The following is a 22,341-nucleotide window of genomic DNA, read 5'->3' as shown; positions in this document are numbered from 1 at the left end:
TAAAAAGAAAGCTTTATATAAAAAAGAAAGAAAAAACCACATGAACATGATCTCTGCATAAAGTTGACAATACATACAGGGCTATTACTTAAAAGAAAATATGAATAAACAAGACCTTATTCAAAAAGAGATACAATTTAAACATTCCAGCAACTACACACATGTAAATACAAAACAAAACATATAAAAGCCTATTGTTTTGCTACCTTTGTACTCACAACTTTGAAACTGAAGATTAGAAGCTTGAAGATAGAAAAAAGCCTCTCATAGCCGAGAGACAGACAAAAGACACAGCCCCAACATTCCCTCCCTGAGTTTTGAAAAAATCCAGTTTACTGATTGGTCCTCTGGTCAGGTGTTTGGTTCCCATTGCTAACCCTTTACAGGTGAAAGAAACATTAACCCTTAGCTATCTATTTATGACAATTGGTCACCTACGTAACATTGTCTTTTTTCTGCTTTTGGATTGGATGACTGAAGCTTTTTAAAATCATCAGTAATGCACTTCCAGTATGAATTTTCAGATGACTAATCATTCATGCTAAAATGTATGGCACTTTCAAGAATTACAAATGTTTTCGTGAAAGCTCTCTGAATATTCATAACACCAAACTTGTCTTTTCATAAAATGTTTATCTTTGTATTATCTGATGAGCGTCAGTCAAAGATATCAATGTATTTTCTTGGAAAGGCTGTGTATTCTGCTTCTTCATTGCTGCTATTTTAGAGGCACTTTCTAAACAATAAAATACTAGTATTGCTGAGTACTATGACCTTTATGTTTTTATTTGCAATAGCAAGGACTGTATTGCTAAAAAGACTGTTTTGCCTTAAAGGAAAAATCTCTCGAAGAGAAATGGATCTTTTAAATTGAATTGAACTGTAACAATTCACTTCTATAGGCTTATGAGAAAAATGGCCTAGGAAACTCACAGACAATTATATAGTATTTGGCCATTAGCAGTGCATGTTTACAGAGAATCTGATCCATTATTTTTTGGATTTCATACAATGGTAATTCAGAGAAAGTTCTTAGATAAATAGTGGCTGTGAGTGATTGGCCCTAAGTTTCCTCATATATTAAAAATGTGCAAAGAGGTACAAAGTAATGAAAGAACATAAGAACAGCCATACTGGGTCAGACCAAAGGTCCATCTAGCCTAGCATTCTGTTTTCCGACAGTGGCCAATGCCAGGTGCCCCAGAGGGAATGAGCAGAACAGATAATCATGAAGTGATGCATCCCCAGTCACTCATTCTCAGCTTCTGGGAAACAGAGGCTTGGGACACCATCCCTTCCCATCCTGGCTAATAGCCATTGATGGACCTATCCTCCATGAACTTATCTAGTTCTTTTTTGAACCCTTTTATAGCCTTGGCCTTCACAACATCCTCTGGCAAGGAGTTCCACAGGTTGACTGTACTTGTGTGAAAAAATACTTCTTTTTGTTTGTTTTAAAGCTACTGCCTATTAATTTAATTTGGTGACCCCTGGTTCTTGTGTTACAAGGAGTAAATAACACTTTGTTATTTACTTTCTCCACAACAGTTGATTTTATAGACCTCTATCATATCCCCTTAGTTGTCTCTTTTCCAAGCTGAAAAGTCTGAGTCTTATTAATCTCTTCTCATATGGCAGCTGTTCCATATCCCTAATCGTTTTTGTTGCCCTTTTCTGAACCTTTTCGAATTCCAACTTATCTTTTTGAGATAGGAGTGACCACATCTGCACGCAGTATTCAAGATGTGGGCGTACCGTGGTTTTACATAGAGGCAATATGATATTTTCTGTCTTATTATCTATCCATTTCTTAATGATTCCCAACATTCTGTTTGCTTTTTTGACTGCTGCAGCATATTGAGTGGATGTTTTCAGAGAACTATCCACAACTATCCACTCCAAGATCTCTTTCTTGAGTGGTAACAGGTAATTTAGACCCCATCATTTTATATGTATAGTTGGGATTATGTTTTCCAATGTGCATTACTTTGCATTTATCAACATTGAATTTTATTTGCCATTTTCTTGCCCAGTCATCCAGTTTTGTGAGATGCTTTTGTAGCCCTTCACAGTCTGCTTGAGACTGAATAATCTTGAGTAGTTTTGTATCATCCGCCAATGTTGTCACCTCAGTGTTCACCCCCTTTTCCAGAGCATTTATGAATATGTTGAATAGACTGGTTCCAATACAGACCCCTGGGGGACTCCACTATTTACCTCTCTCTATTCTGAAAACTGACCATTTATTCCTACCCTTTGTTTCCTACCTTTTAACCAGTTACCAATCCATGAGGGGACCTTCCCTCTTAAACCATGGCAGCTTACTTTGCTTAAGAGCCTTTGGCGAGGGACCTAAATACACTATATCCACTGGATCCCCCTTGTCCTCATGCTTGTTGACCCCCTCAAAGAATTCTAATAGATTGGTGAGACATGATTTCCCTTTACAAAAACCATGTTGACTCTTCCCCAACAATTTATGTTCATCTATGTGTCTGACAATTTCTTCTTTACTGTAAAAATTTTCAATGATTGTTCTTTACTATAGTTTCAACCAGTTTGCCCAGTACCGAAGTCAGGTTTACTGGCCTGTAACTACCTGGATCACCTCTGGAGCCCTCTTTAAAAATTGGCATCACATTAGCTATCTTCCAGTCTTTTGGTACAGAAGCTGATTTAAATGATAGGTTACAAACTACAAAATAAATTAGAAATAGTCTGGTATCTACAAGAAAACTCAATATCCCATTTCTGAGACTCTCCAACTAGTTATACACAGTATCAATTTTTCTCTGTTCCCATCAACCCCCTCTTTTGCAATGGCAGCATAAATTGTTCAGAACTATACAACTGGCTCCCTGTCAGGTTCTGCACTTTGCGATACCTCCAGCAAGGCTTGCAGACTGCAGAGGGGAACGTAGACCTTGTCTACAGTAGGAACTAGCACCATTTCAGTAAGCATCTTAGCAAAACTGTATTGACCAGGGTTTGTCCTTGTCTACACTTATAACTAAACCCTGGTTAGCACTGGTTCAGCTAAAGCAATTGCTAACAACTAATGGCTGAAACGGTGCTGCTTCTTATTATAGACAAGGGCCCTGATTCTCTACTGTCTTGCACCTTCTTTAGTAATCTACATCTGTGCAGAGTGGATATAAAACTTTATCAGTTCAGAATGGTAGAGATTTAGGGCTCATCTACACAAAAGTTGCATTGGTTTAACTAAATCTGTTAGACCAGTGCAGTAGTAGTGAAACTGGATCAGCTTTTTATGTAGACAAGATCTCATACTCACTTTGCACAGGGTAAAATGACTACACGAGGAGTGAGGCAGCCCAGAATCAGTCCCACTGCCTTTAAACTGGTTGGAGCAGCATTACCTTTACTCCCCTTTTGCAATTTTCTTATGGGAACAAGCTGTATGGAAGGGCTGTTCCCATGCTCCATTCCTTTAATCACCAATTATGCCCCCGTTGCCACACACAAGATTTTTTTTATAGAGGTAAAATTGTGTAGAGGGGGGAAATCCCATGTAGTTGCTTTTCCCTTTCATGTAGCTGCCCCACCCCCGCCACAGTTTTTTCCAGATTTGCTTCTCCTCCACACTACACAGCTGTAGGAAGCATAGGCAACATTGTGAGCAGCAACCTATGTATAACAGAATCTTGCTTCTTCACACAGATACTCTATCAAAGTAAAAGAGTAAATGTGGGCTTGATTTATCACTCTTTTGCTCCAGGCCAGATCTCACCCGTTTCTTAAGATTGTACAATGACCAAGCACTTCCTTTTTCACTTTCTCCTTTGCAGGTCCTGAGGAAGAAGGAAAATGGGAGGATGTGTGTCTGTGCGGAAGGGTGAAGCAGTTATGCCAAACAGCCGTCATCAAGGCTGTCAAGCTGTGACAATACGAACAAGTGAGCTTTCAGAAAATTATGAGGGACATTGTGAATGTCTCTCTGAAGAGACATCCTCCATTACAAGATCCTCCATTACAAGTGGGTGAAACAGTAAAAACTTCCTTAAAAATAAATCCAGAATGAGTGAAAGGGGGAGGAGCAGCGGAGAGGAAGGAGATGACTGTCTCTTTCACATGGAATTGGATTTGGCAGCTCAGCTATCACCAGATATTCTTTTTTTTCAGAAAGGAATATTGATCTATGTGAAAACAGGAAAGAAGAGAAACAGCAATATCTCTCTACAGTTCTTTCCTACTGGGATTCTTTTTTCATTATTATCATTATGTTCTTCCCCAGCACAAAGTGATGTATTTCCATTTCAGTCAGTCTTTTACGTGTTCTGTGATTTTCTGCAGTATCTATTTATTCAAAATTATGCTTGCTGTGGTAGCCTCATTGGATACAGATATTGGTTTCATAGTCCTAGGGGACGGTATTTACATAGATTTATTGCAATATATGTCATTATCACACAATCAATCTAATACAGGACACCTAGGCTAAAATAGCAGGTAACACTGAGCAGCCACAATTTTATTTCCACCATCTAAATGAATTACCTGTAAAAATGTATCTCTGGCATTTTAAAAGATTCTCCACTTTGTAGGAGGGGTAGGAAGCCACATTCCTGACTGAAATAGAAAACACCTCATTCAGAGAAGGAATTTTCCCTTCCTCCTTCAAACATGCAATAGTCCAACCAACACTGGAGAAACTCACCTTAGATACTTCAGTCCTAGCCAACTACCACCCAGAGTCAAACCACTTATTCCTAAGCAAGCTGATAGAGAAGATAGCAAAAGGTGAAATACAAGCCCATCTAACTGAAGCTAACATTCTAGACTGGGCTTAGTCTGTGTTCAGGACAGGACACAGAATCGAAACCTTATGGCACTGATTGATGATCTCTTTCATGGGTGATGGGTGAACTCCACTTTGGGGAGGCTAGCCTGCTGGCCCCTCCCTTTGCCTGAGGCCCCACCCCTGCCCACCAGAGCTACCCTCCTGTGGCTGGAGGAGCTCCAAGCCCCTCCGCTAAGGCTGGAGCAACCCTGCCCCTCCCACCCCAGCTGATCCCCCCAGCATTGGATTGACCCCCAATGCCAGGCTGAGCTAGTGATCCTCCCAGTGCTGGCCTGAGCCGTTGACCCAATTCCCACCCACCCCCAGCCAGTCCGACCCCCCCCCCCGGGCCGACCTGAGCGCCATCCCGGGCCACTGGCAGGCCCAAGCTCCAAGCCACCAGCTGGAGCTGAGACCCCACCGGCTTCAGGGCACAGCGGGGAAGGATGGGGTCTCCCAGTGGAACATGGGCGGGGCCACAGCCTGGGTCAGGGGAGGCTTAGCCTTTGATACCCGCCACTCATGATCTCTTCCTGTCAATGGTGGGCAGAGGAAACTATTCTGAAGAGCTTGCAGCTGTGGTACAGTCTCTGTTCATTGAATATACAGACCCACAATTGGTCAATTCAGTCTGTAGTCTAGAAGTACTCTTGGATTCTTCACTGATACTAAGTAGCCTAAAGGCTACTTCCACCTTTTCATGTTCTCTGTATGTATAAGTATCTTCTTTCTGTGTGTTCCATTCTATGCATCCGAAGAAGTGGGCTGTAGCCCACGAAAGCTTATGCTCAAATAAATTTGTTAGTCTCTAAGGTGCCACAAGTATTATTTTAAGCAAATAAAAGCGAAAATACATCTAACAGTCTAAAACATACTCTAGCAAGGTACAGACTTTGTTTAAGATGTTTTTTTCACCTGTATTTAGTTACCTGAGACCACAACGTGCCCCTCTCCCCTTGGTTAAATGATCCATCCTTCTTGGCTTGCAAGACCTCTGGTTTCTTGTGTCTGTCTACAATGGACGCCAAAGAGGGCTTCTGTCTTCCAAAGTTGTACCTATCCTATAGAACTGGAAGGGACCCTGAAAGGTCATCAAGTCCAGCCCCCTGCCTTCACTAGCAGGACCAAGTACTGATTTTGCCCCAGATCCCTAAGGGACCCCCTCAAGGATCAAACTCACAACCCTGGGTTTAACAGGCCAATGCTCAAACCACTGAGCTATCCCTTTGTTTCAAGAGGCAGCATGCTTCTTGTGGGCTTCCCATCCCCTTATACGTAAATAGTTCTTCCATTGTTTTGATTCTGAAATGATTGTTTTTGGCCACAGACTTTAAAACATAATACAATTAAATATCCATATTTCCTCATATAGTCTTAATACATACATTTCACAACGATATTAATCACTGTGTGTCATTAGCTTTCAGAGAAGACCTCACTCTATATACTTCTATAATACAGTAATATTGTATACCACCAGTTGATTCAATTGCTTATTGCTTGAGGTTCAACCCCTTGGTCTTTACAGACCAGCAAACCTTTGAAATGGATTCTTCTGAGGGTTACCCCTCAAAGTTAAGTTTATTCAAGCTGTGTGAGAAAGGTAACATGGAGTCTGGTAGTAAAGGAAACACCATGCTCTTTCCTCCCCCACTTGTGTTTTCTGAAATGTAAAATGTTGTTTCCTGACATCTCCTCCCGCTGATGTCTTGATGATCTTATTTACTGTTTACATGTAACCTGAGGTAAACATAAATTCCTTTGTTTAGGAAACTCTGTTTAACAGCTCCCTCTGACATACCTGGGTTTCATACACTTTAGTCATAATTCAAGTATATGTTCAGAACTCTTAATGCTTACCACGTACATACATAACCCAACAGTATTAATGATCAGTGAATTATTAGTTTTCAAATGATACTTCCCACGGCATATTTTGTACAAAGATCAGTACACTTGTGTGTAGGGTGTGAATACAGGAAGTGCTTAGTGTCATACAAAGACATCACTGACAAAAAAAGACACTTCACTGCACACACTTTTCCCTCTGGGGAGACAATGAGAGAACAAACAACATATGACAGATGTGTAGTCATGATGCCTAATTCACTGCTGGAAGGCACTCAGATACTACAGTTATGAACGTAGTATAAAAATCTGTATAGAAAAATGCCATCAAAGCTGCAGACAGAAATAAACATAAGGTTGTAATCTATTTATTAAATGAAATGCAATCCAAACAGTTAACCAATATTCAGAATTGGAGGGTTGTTTCTGTTACCAGGAGAAATTGATGACAGAATAAGGTATTTATTTGATGAAATCCTGTTCATTTACAAAGGATGTACACAAAGTCCTTTTTTCCTTGTAGACAGTAGGAATCAAAAAATGGGAAAGCTTCTTAGTTCACCACTCCAAGCCTCTTTCCAGCCAGAGCACTGCCCCATAAGCTCTCTGTCAGCACTTTTTCTTAAGGTCACACTGCAAGTGCTTTTCTTGGTTTCCTTGGCTGCTTCTTTCTGCCTATTCCCTGGCTGCTGCTTCTCTCTAGGCAGCTCTACACTACCTACTTTGGTATAACTATGTCGCCTAGGGGTGTGAAAATCCACACCCCCAAGCAACACAGTTATACCAGGTTGGCATGTATGAATATATACATTATGGTGGGGGTGAGGTGTATTGAACATTAACACATTATCCATGCATTTTAAAAATTGTATGTTTTATGTCTTTCCCAGACTTTGCCATCTTAAAAGTAAGTGTGTTTTCTTCAGGACAGGCAGAGTGTTACGTTTGGAGAATGTGTAGCACATTGTACATAGTAAATAACAATGACAATTATTCTGAATCAACAGGATGGGACAGGAGACTATGATTTACAGAGGGGGAGATTTTTTTCTAGATCTTGCCTTCTTCGTTAGCCTCTCCCATGACTATCTTCTTAATAAGAAGCGTGGCCTGAGACCAGCTCACTCGCGGGACTTGTGGTGACAGAAAAGAAATTGCCTCCCCTCCCCCCAACTCTCTCCCAGGGAGAGTGGATAACAGCCCTAGGTGTGGTTAGGGTGCCCATATGTCTCCATTTCATAGAGATAATCCTGATAGTTGGGGCTTTGTCTTGCATTTGCGCCTATCATCTCCTGTCTCATTCCTGATTTTTCACACTTGCGATCTGGCCATCCTACGTGCAGCGTGTGCGATGCTGGGTGAGCCAGCCACCTTCCTGGGGCCCGCAAAAAATCCTCCCCATCCCGTGGATAATCCCGGAGGCACGTGGACTCACCCCTGCGGGTTCTACGCCGGGCGCGACTAGGCGCCGAGCCGCCCACTGCGCCCCACACACGGGTACCGGCCCCGCCCCCTTTTGGCCCCGCCCCTTCTGAGCTCCCAACATCCGGGTACCTGTCAGCCGGCCGCGCCGCCGCCCGCTCTCTGTTCTCTCTCATTGCGCCGGACTGGAGGGAGCGCAGGGAAGATGGCGGCGGGGCAAGCCGGTTCCTTCGGTTCCTCTTCCTCCTCGCCGGGGCTCGGTGCGGGTGGCGGCCTGGCCGCCGGCTTCGCCGCCAGCAACAACGCGGAGCTGCGGGCGGGGGGCGAGGAGGACGATGGGCAGAACCTCTGGTAACCGCCGGGCCCCCACCCCGCGAGAGCCTCCGCCCGGGGGGGGAGGGAGATACAGCTCCCTTCGCGGGGCCCTCTGTGAGGCCAAGTAACGGGGGGGGGGCTGCTCTTGTCGGCGGTGCCCCCGCCCCCATCCCCCTGTGCGCGCGCCCCCCCCATCCCCGTGTGTGTGTTGGAGTCTGGCGTGGCCCCTTCCTGACCCGGCTCTGTCTCCTCTCAGGTCCTGTATCCTCAGCGAGGTGTCCACACGCTCCAGGTCTAAACTGCCTTCGGGGAAAAACGTCCTGCTGCTAGGTAAGTCGGGGAGGGGTCTGGCGCCGGGCGGCGCCCCAGTGGTGCGGAGGTGGGGCAGAGTGTACAGGTTGCCAGGGGCTGGGTTAGCGCCCCACGGAGGAGCTGCTGCTGCTATTTGTTGGGCGGGGCAAGTCGTGCCCCACGTCTCGTAGCGCCTCCCCCTGTTGGGAGCTGGGGTTGCCCCCTTGAGGGGGTGGCTTTGGAGGAGGGTGGCGCTTGGCATCTGTCTTCCCTCTGGTGAGGGCGGGTCCACAGTGTCCCTGGGAGGCTCCCTCAGCATCTCCGTCATTCAGGCCGTAAGCATGGCTGGAGATCGAGGCCAACCCATGTCCATAATGCACAAAATCTGCATCCAGAGCCCCTGCAACTTCTCCGCTGCAGCTTTTTGTTAGCTGGGTGGGCGGGGTAGAGGCTGTTTAGGGGTCCTGGCTGGGTCCTGGCCACCATGTACAGAGCTTGTCAGCAGCCGTATCATCATGATGTTGTGCAACAGCAGTGGCATCTCTTGCAGTGAAAGTGTCCAAACCCTGACTTGCTTCTGGCTGTACTTGGCACTTACTGTGGCCTGAGGGCAATCACAGTTATTTACGGGGTGAACAGGGGGAGAACTAGAAGCTGTAAAGTAAATAACATGCAATCATGAAAAATACAGAAAACTTATCATGTGTGGGAAGGGACAGATTGCACTTCTTGACAGAAAAGCTATTAAACAGAGCCAAGAACAGACAACTTAAGCCTTAGTCAAGAAATTCATCAATGCATCCCCTATCTTCCCTTACAACATACTAAGACAAATCAGTTTGCAGAGCTGTATTAGGAAACCATGTCTCAAGATCCTGGAAGAGGTAGCTCTTGTGGTCTCCAGTGAATCTTTGTGTGGAGAGTTTGTCATGCTTATCTGTTGGTTAATGTCCCTTGAGAGAATGATTGAGATTAGTTTATTAAAAAAAAAATCAGAGTCCTTTTTCTCCTTCCCAGTGTAAATTTAAGTGGGGGACTTAAGATGGCCAATATGGATTAAAGTGCCATGTAAGGTTGAGGTCATGTTCTAGTGGAACTGGCATAGGTCTCATTAATTTTTATTGTGAAGTGGGATTGATACTCCTTTTAACTGCCTCCTGTTCCTAGCTAGATTGTGTTTTTGTCGCACATTTTCATGTATGAGATAACTGAAATGGGTAGTTATCAGCATTGTTTTTATGGTAAGCATCTTTTGAAAGTTAAGTGGGTTGACTTATTCGGGCTGGACTGGGGAAATTTCTTTCCAGGTGTGGTCCTGGCTGCCAGTATTACTCTTCTCCCCTTTCCTTTATTCTCTTCCTCTTCTAGCCTCAGAGCAGTGGTTCTCAAACTTTCTTTTTTTTTTTTCTTTTTTTTTTTTTTGCAGACCACTTGAAAATTGCTGAGGGTCTTGGCGGACCACTTAATGATCTTTCCAAATGTTTGTACTGTTAGCTAACTGTTGTAAAGCGCTTTGGATAAAAGTGCTATATGAAAAAAACTAACTTTTTTGTTCTACAAATAAAAGCACACAACTCATTTTAATATCAGTAGTCTTACCTTTCTAATGTAATGGATATGCCCTCTCTCCCCTGCCGTGTCAGCCCCCAAGCTGGGGCTGGGAAGGAAGGGGATCTCTTCCCTGCCACAGAGTAGAGGCTGGGAAGGAGGGCTGTCTCTCCTCAGCAGCTGCAGCCCTGGAGTTGGGGAAAGTTGCCTTTTTCTCTGGCCGCTGCAGCCCTGCATATCCGAAATTCCCTCCCACCCTCTCTTCTCATCTCGTTGTCTACCTACCCCATATTTCCCCCAAGGCCACCACCTTACATGTACGTCTTCTCCAGTGTCCACCTAATTAGTGGAGCCACACCTGCGCGACTCCACTAATTAGGTAGATGGCCTTTCAGTCTCTTATGTGTGGCTGCCCAGAGGAAACTTAGTTTCCTCTATCTGCGGACCACCTGAATGGAGCTTGCGGACCACTGGTGGTACACAGTCCACAGTTTGAGAACCTCTGCCTTAGAGCATATTGACCATCCATTAAAGCAGTGATTTTTCAACCTTTTTACGCCCAAGATGCCTTTTTGAATTTAAGGGCAACCCAGGATCTACCCCGCCCCTTCCCCAAAGCCCCAACCCACTCACTCCATCCACCCCTCCCCCCATCACTCACTCACCCTCACTGGCCTGGGGTAGAGGGTTGGGGTCTGAGAGGGGTGTGGGCTCTGGGGGGCCATGGGCAGGACATGGCTCCACATGCTGCCCCTCTCTGCAAGCGCTGCCCCTGCAGCTCCCATTGGCCACAGCTCCCCGTTCCCGGCCAGTGGGAGCTATGGGGGTAGTGCTTCCAGGCAGGAGCAGCGTGCGGTGGGAGACTCCTGCTCCCTGGGGTTGTGGGGCGCATTGGCCGCTTCCAGGAGTGGTGTGGGACCAGGGCAGGCAGAGAGCCTGTCTTAGTGGCAGCCCCACTGCGCTGCCAGAGATCGTGATTGATAGGAGATCCTCTAGGAAGATATTTTTATAAGGATCTGGTGGTGGTTTTTGTTGATCGTCGTCATGTTATCTGTTAGCAGGATGCTGCCTAATGCATATAGCTAGCAAAAGTGGGAATGTGGAAATGGACCCAACAGATCATAGGGAGGGGGAAAAACAAAACAAAACAGAAAATTACATAAACAGACCTCTTCTACATCATAAAGGAGCAAAAAGGCGTGTCTTTTTTTTTTTTTAACAAGACTTAAGAAAGATTGTTTCTGCCATTTAGAGCATTGTCAACAACAAAAATGTGAGAGATGCTTGATTTGCGGAAGAGGGGAGAGTTTTTCCTTTAGTATCAGCAGCCTATAGTCCCTCTTCTGGAGAAGCCTAGCAGCACAATGAAATTTACAAGACTCCAGTTTTGCTTGCTGCTGCAGTCCCTAACAAGGATTGAGGTCAGTGAGATTTCAGAACAAAAAAAATCAAGGCAAGGGATAATTAAAAGTGAAGATGTACACACTAGGCTGGGCAGGGAATAGCAGACACTAGATAAGGTGGGGAGATTGTGCCTCAATGAGGGTGGATGAGTGTGCACTGAAAACTAGTGATCATGTCTTACCCAGAGGCTGCAAAAATATGTGGTTGGGGCAGTAGGATTTGAGGCGAAACTTCAGCGGGAATCTTGGCATGCCTGGCTACTTCCAGCAGTCAGAAGGGTATTGTTCTGAGTTGTGCGCTAGGATGCTGCCCTTTCTATACAGAATAGAAATAAAAACTTTAGTGGGCAGGGCTGTTTACTCTACTTGTAGCTTTGGATGAGTTTGTTTACCTCTTTTTAAAGTAGAGGTATTTTTAGCTGCTCTACAAATTAGAGTTTGACATGAACCTTTCAAGCCATGGATGCAGTTCTTGTTGGTTGAAGCTGTTTTGAATGGAAAGCTTCAGCAGCATACCTGGCAGTGTGCATGAAGGAGATTTTCTTTTGTGGGAGGGGGCACAACCCATTTTGAACTGTATTGCGTATAGGAAACACCTCGCGCTCTGTTCTCCAAGTGATTGACCATTCTTTAACATTTAGAGATGAGAAACAATGTATGAAAGCTAAGTATTTTTACTGTTAAAGAGGTAGTTCTTGGCCTTAGCTAACTATGACCTTTGAAGATGAAACTATTACCTCAGTACCAGAATTGATTGTGGGAGTCAGTGCAGAGCATACATGTGAGCTGACCAACCTGTCACAGTTAGGAGACAGGCTGCAGTATGTTGTATAAGGTGGGGCTTCCCATGGCGCGCTCTACCAAATATTATTGAACATGTTGCTGTAATCTAGTCTAGATGTTACACAGACATGGATCACAGTAAATTGAAGGAGTGAAATGTAATCTTACTAAACAAAGTTAGAAAAATGCATTTTGGACTGCTGCTTCTGTTTGTGTCTAGGTGTAGGCATGAGTGAAATAAGACTGAAAGTATACACCACTTTCACAGTCTGGAAGGCAGATGCTCTTAACAGAGGTGCAATTGTAGTTTCTGATGATTAATCAAAATGCTTCACCTTACTTGCATCACCAGGATTAAGTTTTACCAGCTACTTCTCATATAAGCTCTTATTTCTTTCAGACAAGTGTCACGCACCTGCCCAACATCCCCTCTTTATGTAAGGGGGAATGCATGATTTCCCTCCTCTTTTAAACAGACTTCCAGGATAGCAAAGATGTTCTAAAATCAGTCTCATGAATAGGTCTTGTTCTTCCAACCACCCAATTATCATTTTAGTCCTATCAGCTATTTTTACTGATGCTTTCATATGGTCAGACTATCTAATTAGGAACAGTAATTCAGCAAAAAATAAAAACTGCAAGAGAATAGTTGTTTCTGATTCTGCCTTTTGTGGTTTGGTTCTTCAGGCTGCTGTTAATCTTTACATCTGTTCCACTGCACTTTTCCTCTGATCTAGAGTTTTTACTGCTTGTTAAATCACAGAGATACACTTTAAACCGCTGGAGATGCTATCTGTATGAATAAGACCATTTCTTACCTGTGAACTTGTATAGGGAACAAGAGATCTGAGTTCTGTTTCTGACTTACAGATGCATGTGACTTCTCGGTTCTTATTTCTCTGTCTATAAAATGAAGGTTCCTGTCAGAATCTTTGATGTTTAGTACATCTTTGTAAAGCACTTATGACTTCTGTTGAGCCTTGAATCCCAGGATCTCAAAGTATCACAGTTACTTCAGTCCAGAGGACCTCTTCCTATGCTAAAGTTAGATACTGCTTTTTTTATCATCAAAGTATGGTCATATATTTATGAAATTCTTAATCAGTTTCTGTTTGAAGTTGTGGTCTGTTTCATTTTTGGCTTGGGACCCAAAATACCAGCACAGTGCCCTCTGTATGAAACTATCATTATAAACTCTGCCCTCTTGGACTGTTTTGAAATCTTTTTAGGAAAGGGCACAAGTGAGAGAGCTGTTGTTTTTTTTTTTTAATACAGAACTTGAATCAAATGCATCACTGTTTACTTTTGTAACTCCTACAGATATCTGCATGCTGTGCATCAGTTCTGACATTATAGTCGAAAAAAGGCTGCTGCAGGCAATTAGAAAGTTTTGGGCAGCTGATAATTAACCGTTTCTCACCTTCCACAAAGAGCTGGCAGCTTGTTTCACACTCAGCACTCCTGGATCCTACTGAGCACTAACATTCATTTTTGTGCTCCAACTGATTGATTGGTATGTCACAGAATTCTTTGTAAACATATGTAGGGTCTGCTACCTAATGGAAAGTGGGAAAACAGCTTGCCATGCTTAGAGATTTTTTGAGAAAAGGCTCATCATTAGACAGGTCATCGTGTCCAATCATCTAATCTTGTTTAAGTTTGCAGTTGGTCTCTCCTCCCTCCTCGTCCTTCTCCAAAACAAACCCTCCCGCTTTCTTGATGTGAAAGTGCTGATACGGGATCCACTTCTACTTCTTTGATTTTGCCTACCTATTTAAAGCAGGGTGATATAGGTTGTTCAGAGGCAATTTTATAGGAGCTCTGTCACGCTAGGAGAGATACTCACATATGTTGCAACCCTACCTCGCTGTAATTGAACTTCATATAGATTCTCTTTATTCTGAATTTTCTCCTGTCTGAGGTTCATTTGATTTAGTGAGATGTGTAACTTTTGGTTGAGCATTCTAAATCAAATACTGAAAAGAGATTATTGACAGAGGGTGTCTTCAAAAGGCTGTAATACCTACGTGGTCACAATCTGATAAGAGTTGGTTGGTTTGGATATTTATACTATTGGTTACACTGTCAGTGTTCTGGTCATTTACTAGTGCAAGTTACCTTAAAGCATTTGATATTCACTTGACTTCCCAAGCATATTATATTTACCACTTAATCTCCACCAAAGTACAAAAGGATACAAGTACTCAAATTTAAGTGATCACACATTTAAAGAATATAGTATAAATGTGCATTTTTTGGTTTGTAGATAAAGCGTTCTGTTTTCTTTAAGAAGATGAACAAGACGCAGCTAAACAAGATGAGTTAACTGGGAGTTGACTTCATATGAGGCCCTGTGGCAAATATAATTGTTACACAAGTTATTTCTTGCTAATGATTCACCTTCTAAATAATGCAATTTGAAAAATGGGTGGATGTTTACTAAAAGTCTCCATGGATAAAATGGAAGCATTTGCAAGTGAAAAAATGAAAAATATTTTAAAACTTTGATAGAAGACACAATTACTGATTCTTTTATGAAGAAAATTACTCTCCCCAAAACTGTTTTCTTGTGCTGTGCCAGTTACCATTGACTTTTCTATGTCTACTCTAATTTGAGACAAAATTATTGAAGTGCTCCAGTAAAAATAAAACACCAGTTCATGCTGAAGCTTAACATTTGTAGAAGTGACTTTAAGGTTTCAGGAATAGGGTATGGCTTTTGTACAGTGCTTGCTTATCCTCTTTATGGTATAAAATAAAACGTTGTCTGTCGAAAGGACATTCTGAAATCTTGTCTGTGCAAGAGAAAAATGACTGAACTTTAGCAACTTTTGATGGAAGTTGCTAAAGTATCGCTTTACTGGTGGTAGAGATGTATAAATGCTAGTATTGTAGACTGCTCAAGGGGTCAGAGAATGTTTTCATGGCATAGTAAATATCTAAACTACAAGTCATTCTGTTGCTAGTACAGTTGGAGCTGCAGTGGTAAAGGAAAATGTTTATGAATTTTCCTAATGTAGACAACATCTAATAGCCTTCACTACTAGTATGGCATTAAAGCAAACAAAAAATAGCATACAGAAACAGTAGCTGATTGTCCCTAAAACTAAATGACTTCTTTAAAATAATTATCATGAAGCCTCCTGTACCACCACCTTTTCTGACAGACAAGTGAAGCTACCTTTTCACAGAAGGCAACATGACAAAATGAATCATTCAAATCTTGGCAAAATTATAGCAACTTCAGCAGCATATATGCTTGCATGGCAGCTTGTAATAGAAAGTCTTGCCATTTGTTCATGAGTGACAAATTTAGGAAGCCTAGCTGAAAATTTGCAATAAAGAATGTAGCGATGGGTACTCATTCCCAAATGGTGAGGGAAGCTTCAACTCTTTCTGTGGCAGACAAAATTTTAATTGGAACTAGCTGCTATACAACAAAATAGAGATCCTCCCGGGGGGTGGGATCAGACTTCTTGAAGTTGTGAAATCTGATTTATCTGCATTTTTGGAGAAATGGCTCTGCTTTTCGCTAAATTTAGAAGCAGTGGAATATCAGCTATATTTTGGCTTTTGCACTCGCAAAACTGAAAGATGTAACTTAAGTTGTAATTTAGTTGTAATTCCCTGTTCTTACTTGTCTAAAACTTCTCAATTTTTCCTTTTGGTCTTAAAGTTTTTCATCTTGAAATCTTAATTAGATAAGCAGGACTTCCATAAAATGGAAAAATTCTTAAATCTCTTTTGGCACAAAACTAAACCCAAAACCAAACTTCAAAATTATGAACTTCACATGACTGGACTCACTGGGGAATGTAATTTGGAGTAAGTTTGAATTCTTTGTAGCTAAGGCCTTATCCACACTACAGAGATAAGTTAATCTAAGTTACTCAACTCCAGCTACATAGCTTTGGTCAACTCACTGCAGTGTCTACACCACGCTGCGTCAATGGGAGACGCTCTCCCATCGACTTATCGTACACTTCTCATTCTGGTAGAGTACTGGAGTCAACAGGAGAGTGATCTGAGGTTGATTTAGTGGGTTTAGTGAAGACCTGCTAAATCGATCCCTGGTGCATTGATTGCAGCAGTCTCAATCCCTAGTAAGTTTAGATGTGTCCTAAGATAAATGACTAAAATGCAGTGTCTCACTATTCTGTGGTGGTATAAATGTAGCCATGAAATCCTGTGTAAAAGAAAATTTATCAATCCCTGGTAAATGAGAACTTTTTTCATTATGAAGCATAATGGCAAAATGACTATCCTTAAAAAAATAAATAAATAAATAAAATAAAAAATAATTCACATGCAGTCAATGCACAAAAGTATGTGAATGTTAGCTATATGTGGGAAGCCTGAAGAATCTGTTATTACATTAAGACAATTTGGGGCAAAAGAAGTCTGGTCCGGGGTGCACGCTCTCTCGCTCTCTATTTTTAGGACCCATTTTTCATTTTAACTTATAGACCAGTTAATGGTTATTTGTAAAGTCTCAGAATTCATTTTGTACTCTCGAGTAAGTGCTTGTAATTTTGAGGAGGACGTATGTATAGAAGATGGTGTAAAAAAAGTGGCTAAAGCCTGCTTTATGTGCAAAAGTCAGTATAACGTTAACTATGGAACTTCAAGTGGCACTTCCATAATACTGATTCTTATAATATCCCTGAGATGTGAAACTAATTTATTGAGAATAATCACTGGCAGTATTTGAACCAATTGGTATTTGTAGGATCATGCTGCAAGGCTCATTGGACCTCCAGGCTTCTTTGGAATGCATAGCTAATGTGAGGGAACGAAGAGAACATCACCTTTTTGGGCATTGTTCTAATTGATTTTCATTGTAGATGTGCCCAAACACTTAAATCTTGGGCATAGTGTTAGGAAACACTAAGATAATTTTTATATTTTGGCTGAAAGTGGGTAGGAAGGAAAGTGTCACAACAGTAACCTGTTTTAAAGCTGTGTTCTAGGTCTTTAAGTTTCCCCTGGCTTTATAAAATAAGTATAAAAGAAACATGTGACCCCATTAAATTGTCTTACCTGAGTAGTGTTCCATGCTATCATACTGATATTCACAGTGCTTTGTTTGAAATAGTGTTCTTTTGTTTTTGTGAGTAGACAATGTGTTGCCTATTAAACATAAACCTCATTCTAGTACGAGGCAGGCAAACTACGGCCCACGGTCCACATTTGGCCTGACAGCCAACTTTAATCCGGCTCTCGAGCTCCCGCTGGGGAGCGGGTGTGACATTCCTATCTGGTATTATCTGGATCTACTAGATCCCTCCAATCCTTGACTCTGGGAGCCAGCCTTACCCTGCTCTGCTGTGGAACTCCCACTCCTGGGCTGTTCACACACAGCTTCTGGCATCTAAGCTGCTTCTTAGATTCTGCAACTGAATGGCACTAGCCAATATCTTCAGTCCCAGACACAACCCTAGGAACCTCCATCTTGCAGCGTCCTGTGGGCATAACTGGATGCTGCTGCAAGCTTATATGAGTTTGTCAGTTTAACAAAGAAATTGATATGTATCAGGCTTGTTATCCCAAGGGGAGCCTCTGACATACTGCAAATCAAACACTGCTTCAGGTAGAATAAAAAAACAAATGTACTAACTATAAAGATAGAGTTTAAGTGTTTATAAATCAAAGCATAACAAGTCAGATTTGGTCAAATTAAATAAAAGCAAAACACATTCTAAGCTGATCTTAACGCTTCCAGTGCCCTTACAAACATGGATGCTTCTCACCGCTGGCTGGTTGCCCTTCAGCTAGGCTCTCCCCTTTGATCAGCGCTTCAGTTGCTTGGTGTGGTGTCTGTAGATGTTGGTGGAGGAAAGATCGAGAGAGCATGGCAAACATCTCTCCCTTTTAGGTTGTCCTTTCTTCCCTCTTGGCTTTGCACCCCGCATTCCCTTCAGAGTCAGGTGAGCATTACCTCATCACAGTTTCAAACTGACCAAAGGCAGGGGGGTGACTCCCTGCAGAGTCTAACAGATTCTTTGTTGCTGCCTAGGCTAGCGTCCTTTGGTCTTGTGAGGCTGGGCTGGGTTTGTCCAGTACCTTCCCTGCTGAGGTGTTAACTGCCTCTCTGTTCTTGGAAAGTTTTTTCCTGGGCTTATTTTAAGCCATGATGAGGCTGAAAATTTATCCTAACTACATACATGAAATTATAACCTGTAACAGTTACTATAACATCACTATAATAACCATGCTCAGTGCATCATGAGCCGTCTGAAGACACCCAACATGACAAATTTTGCATTGGATGCCACACAATCATTTTACAAGGATGAAGATGGGGATGCTGGGTGTTCCTCCGAGGTACAGAGCGTCACAGCGGGCTCTGGGGCTTGCCTCACTCCTGCACTCCAGTTGGGCAGCAGGGTTGGTGGCTGCTCAGTGCAGCTTCCTGAAGCAGCGGCATGTCCCCACTCCCCCTTCTACATTTAGGGGTAACCAGGGGGCTCCATGCACTCCCAAGCTCCACCCTCGCAGCTCTCATTGGCTGGGAACTGTGGACAGTGGGAGGTACAGGAGCGGCACCTGCGGATGGGGCAGTGCAGAGCCACCTGGCCACACCTCCACATAGGAGCCAGAGGAGGGACATGACATTGTTTCTAGTAGCTGCTTGAGGTAAGCACTGCCCAGAGCCTGTACCCATGACCCCCTGCCCCAGCCCTGATCCCCTTTCTGCCCTCCAGACCTCTCGGTCACAGCCTGGAGTGCCCTCCTGAAACCCAAATCCCTCATCCCCAGTCACACCCCAGAGCCTGCACCTCCAGCCAGAGCCCTCACACACACTCCCCATACCCTACTCCCCTACCCCAGCCCAGAGCCCCCTCCTGCACCGTGAACTCCTCATTTCTGGCCCCACTCCAGAGCCTGCACCCCCAGCCAGAGCTGTCACCCCCTTCTGGATCCCAGCTCCAATTTCATGAGCATTCATGGCCTGCCATACAATTTCCATTCCCAGATGTGGCTCTCGGGCCAAAAAGTTTGCCCACCCGTGTACTAGCAGGATGTGAAACGCCAACCATAGCTCCAAAAGCTGTCTTTGCTGTTTCAGTGGCATGTAAGTGACTGACCTGTGTGTGAAATACGTAATCATTTTCTAGATAGTAACTTTTATATAAATCTTTCCAAATTTCAGTTAAATGTACAGGTAACCAAAATATGCTACACCTTCTAGTGCAGGAGTGGCCAGCCTGTAGCTCCGGAGTCGCATGCAGCTCTTCTGAAGGTAATATGCGGCTCCTTGTATAGGCACCGACTCTGGGGCTGGAGCTACAGGTGCCAACTTTCCAATGTGCCGGGGGGAGGGGCTCGCTGCTCAACCCCTGGGGCCCCAGGCCCTGTCCCCACTCCACCCTTTCCCGCCCACTTCCCTGAGCTTGCCATGTTGTTGCTCTTCCCCCCTCCCGCTGAGCCTCCTGCATGCCACGAAACTGCTGATTGGGAGACGCTGGAAGCGGGGGGCAGGGGCAGTGTGGAACTTATGCGGGAAGCTGCTGACATATTACTGTGGGTCTTTGGCAATGTACACTGGTAAATTCTGGCTCCTCCTCAGGCTCAGGTTGGCCACCCCTGTTCTAGTGCATAGTGTATTAAACATTACATAGTTTAGAATGTATAAAAGAAAATCCACAGGTAGTGAGATAGGGCAATGACAATGTAAACATATTAATTGACAAGATAATAAAATCACACATTAATAAAAGGGCTAATGTTCACAGGCTGAAAGTAGTGAGGTTCAGTTTGTATTAAAAGGGAAAAATAGATAAGAGGATATCTCAGTGTGAGTACAAATCAGATTCTGAAGACATTCGATAAAGCAGGAATCAGTCAGATAAAAATCTTTTCTCATCCTAATAAGGGGAAAGTAAGATTTTTCTGTTGTATATTCTGAGAGGAGGAGTTTGAGACCTTCCAAGCATATCCAGCACATCTGTGTCATCTACTTCAGAACTTGGAAACTTCACTCATGGTGAATACAGTAACTACCTCTTTTCACCCCCAAAAACTTTCCTTATGTTTTTTTCTGTTGAACCAAACATGAAAATCATGGCTGGATTAGTTCATTTTGATGAAAGCACAGACTGTTGCACTTCAGGATTGAGGGAGGGAATAAGGTTCTCCTTTTATTACCTGTGAAACAGTGCCTATGGCTAGTATTTCCTCACACTTTCCATTATAATCCCCTGTTTTCATTTGCCAAACTTTAACCATTCTGGATTAATTTTTCCATATCTGTTCTTTCTGGATGATGAGGCAAGGGTAGGTAGTGCTTCCAATGTTAATTTTTCTGATTGTTTTTAAACAGCTCTTGCACCTCTGGTTTTGAACATGACTTGAAATTTAGCAGAGGAACAGTCCTGGGGTCGGAGAAATGCCTTTTGTGCTCTCCATGAAAAAATGGATGGATTTATCAGAATTATTATCCTTTCAAAATCTTCTTGTGCACATGCATCAGATTTAATTTTTCTACTCTTGCTTTATTTTCAGACCACTTCAGCTGTACTGTGTGCATGCCCTCAGACCTTATGAGCTGCCTGCCTGCTGGCTTGCTTTTTCCGATCAAAGTATCCTTTAGCCTGCAGGAGGATACTCTCTGGGCTGGGATCCAGAAAATCATAAATGTTATGCTGCAGTTTAGTTTCATGATCACATACATTGTTTTCTGGGATTACTGATTCGTTCAGTACACAAGATAGTGTTCAGCGATTGAGGGAGCATATTCATTATCTCCATTATTTGCTAGTACACCTCTACCTCGATATAATGCTGTCCTTGGGAGCCAAAAAATCTTACCGTGTTATAGGTGAAACCGTGTTATATTGAACATGCTTTGATCCACCACAGTGTGCGACCCTTCCTCCCCCCGGAGCACTGCTTTACCACGCTATATCCAATTTTGTGTTATATCGAGTGTCATATCGAGGTAGCGGTGTACTGCATCAGACGTACATTCCGGAATTAGGTTTTTGCCTCCAGGACAGACTTCAGGAAGTTTGTCCTACAATGATAGTCGAATAGTTTTAGCAAGTCCCAACTGAACCCTGTCATCATGCTATACTAAATACACCAATCTATACTAAATCATCAATTCAGCTCACAATTGTTACCACAGAGGCAACTCTGTAGTACAGTGGTTTTCAACTTCTTCCATACTACAGCCACCTCCCATTTCCCAGTATGGGAGGTGTGGGTTGGTTGCAACCTTGAGGTGGAGAACTCATTCCAAGTAACTCTCCTTTGTGGGGAGATTGAACAAGTACCAGGTCCAGTGCCGTAACAAGGGCGAGGCGAGTGAGGCACTTGCCTCGGGTGCCTAAAGCTGAGGGGTGCAAAAATGCCCCAGAGTGTCCCTGCCAGAATGAAAGCTGCTGCTGCCTTGGCAACAGGATGCCAGCAGGCAGCCGAGCAGCCGGCTGAGGCAGCTTCTGCACATCAGGAGGGAGAGAGGAGGGGCACACATGTGCTTCTCAGCCCTCCCCTCTCCAGCACCCACCTGGAGGAGATGCCGAGGGGGCTTCCAGTGAGAGACAGGATCATCTGCATCCAGTGGATCTCACTCACCTGAGCAGCTTCTGGGGCTTTGGTGAGTGTTCTGACCCTGTGATCTGCCACCCTCCCCCACCACCACTCCTGCAGACTGGGCAAGGGGCAGCCGCATTCCCCACCCCCAGTGAGGCTACAGTGAGAGGCAGCAGGGGAGGAAGGAAGCCACATGTAATTGCAGTCCCCTCCAGCCCCCAAACTCTGTCCCAGAGCCTGCCTCCAGCCCTCCGCACTCCGTCCCAGAGCCTGCACCCATCCTGCACTCTCACCCTGTGCCCCAGCCCAGAGCCTGCACCCAGCACCTAAACTCCCTCCCAGAGCCTACGCCCCACCCTGTTCCCCAGTCCGGAGCCTGCACCCAGCCCTCTG

The 22,341-nt window shown here is 43.7% G+C and overlaps 1 protein-coding gene across 2 annotated transcripts in view; it reads left to right on the top strand.

Moving 5' to 3' along the window:
* Positions 1–8,206: 8,206 nt before the first annotated feature.
* DYNC1LI1 (dynein cytoplasmic 1 light intermediate chain 1) overlaps positions 8,207–22,341 on the top strand; it is a 62,439-nt gene continuing 48,304 nt past the window's right edge. Inside the window, exons 1-2 of one of the 2 annotated variants that reach the window (XM_032784146.2) lie at positions 8,207–8,422; positions 8,643–8,716. In XM_032784146.2, coding sequence (XP_032640037.1) covers positions 8,277–8,422; positions 8,643–8,716 — 220 coding nt within the window. In that variant the 5' untranslated portion in view covers positions 8,207–8,276. Of the gene's footprint in view, positions 8,423–8,642; positions 8,717–21,892; positions 22,013–22,341 lie in introns of those variants that run through there. The other variant, XM_032784147.2, reaches the window with a different exon arrangement.

Source organism: Chelonoidis abingdonii, chromosome 2 (genome assembly GCF_003597395.2).
Source record: "Chelonoidis abingdonii isolate Lonesome George chromosome 2, CheloAbing_2.0, whole genome shotgun sequence".
In the NCBI taxonomy this organism is placed as follows: domain Eukaryota; kingdom Metazoa; phylum Chordata; order Testudines; family Testudinidae; genus Chelonoidis; species Chelonoidis abingdonii.
Note: the sequence above shows the minus strand (reverse complement) of the source record. Positions and strands in the feature narration are given on the sequence as shown.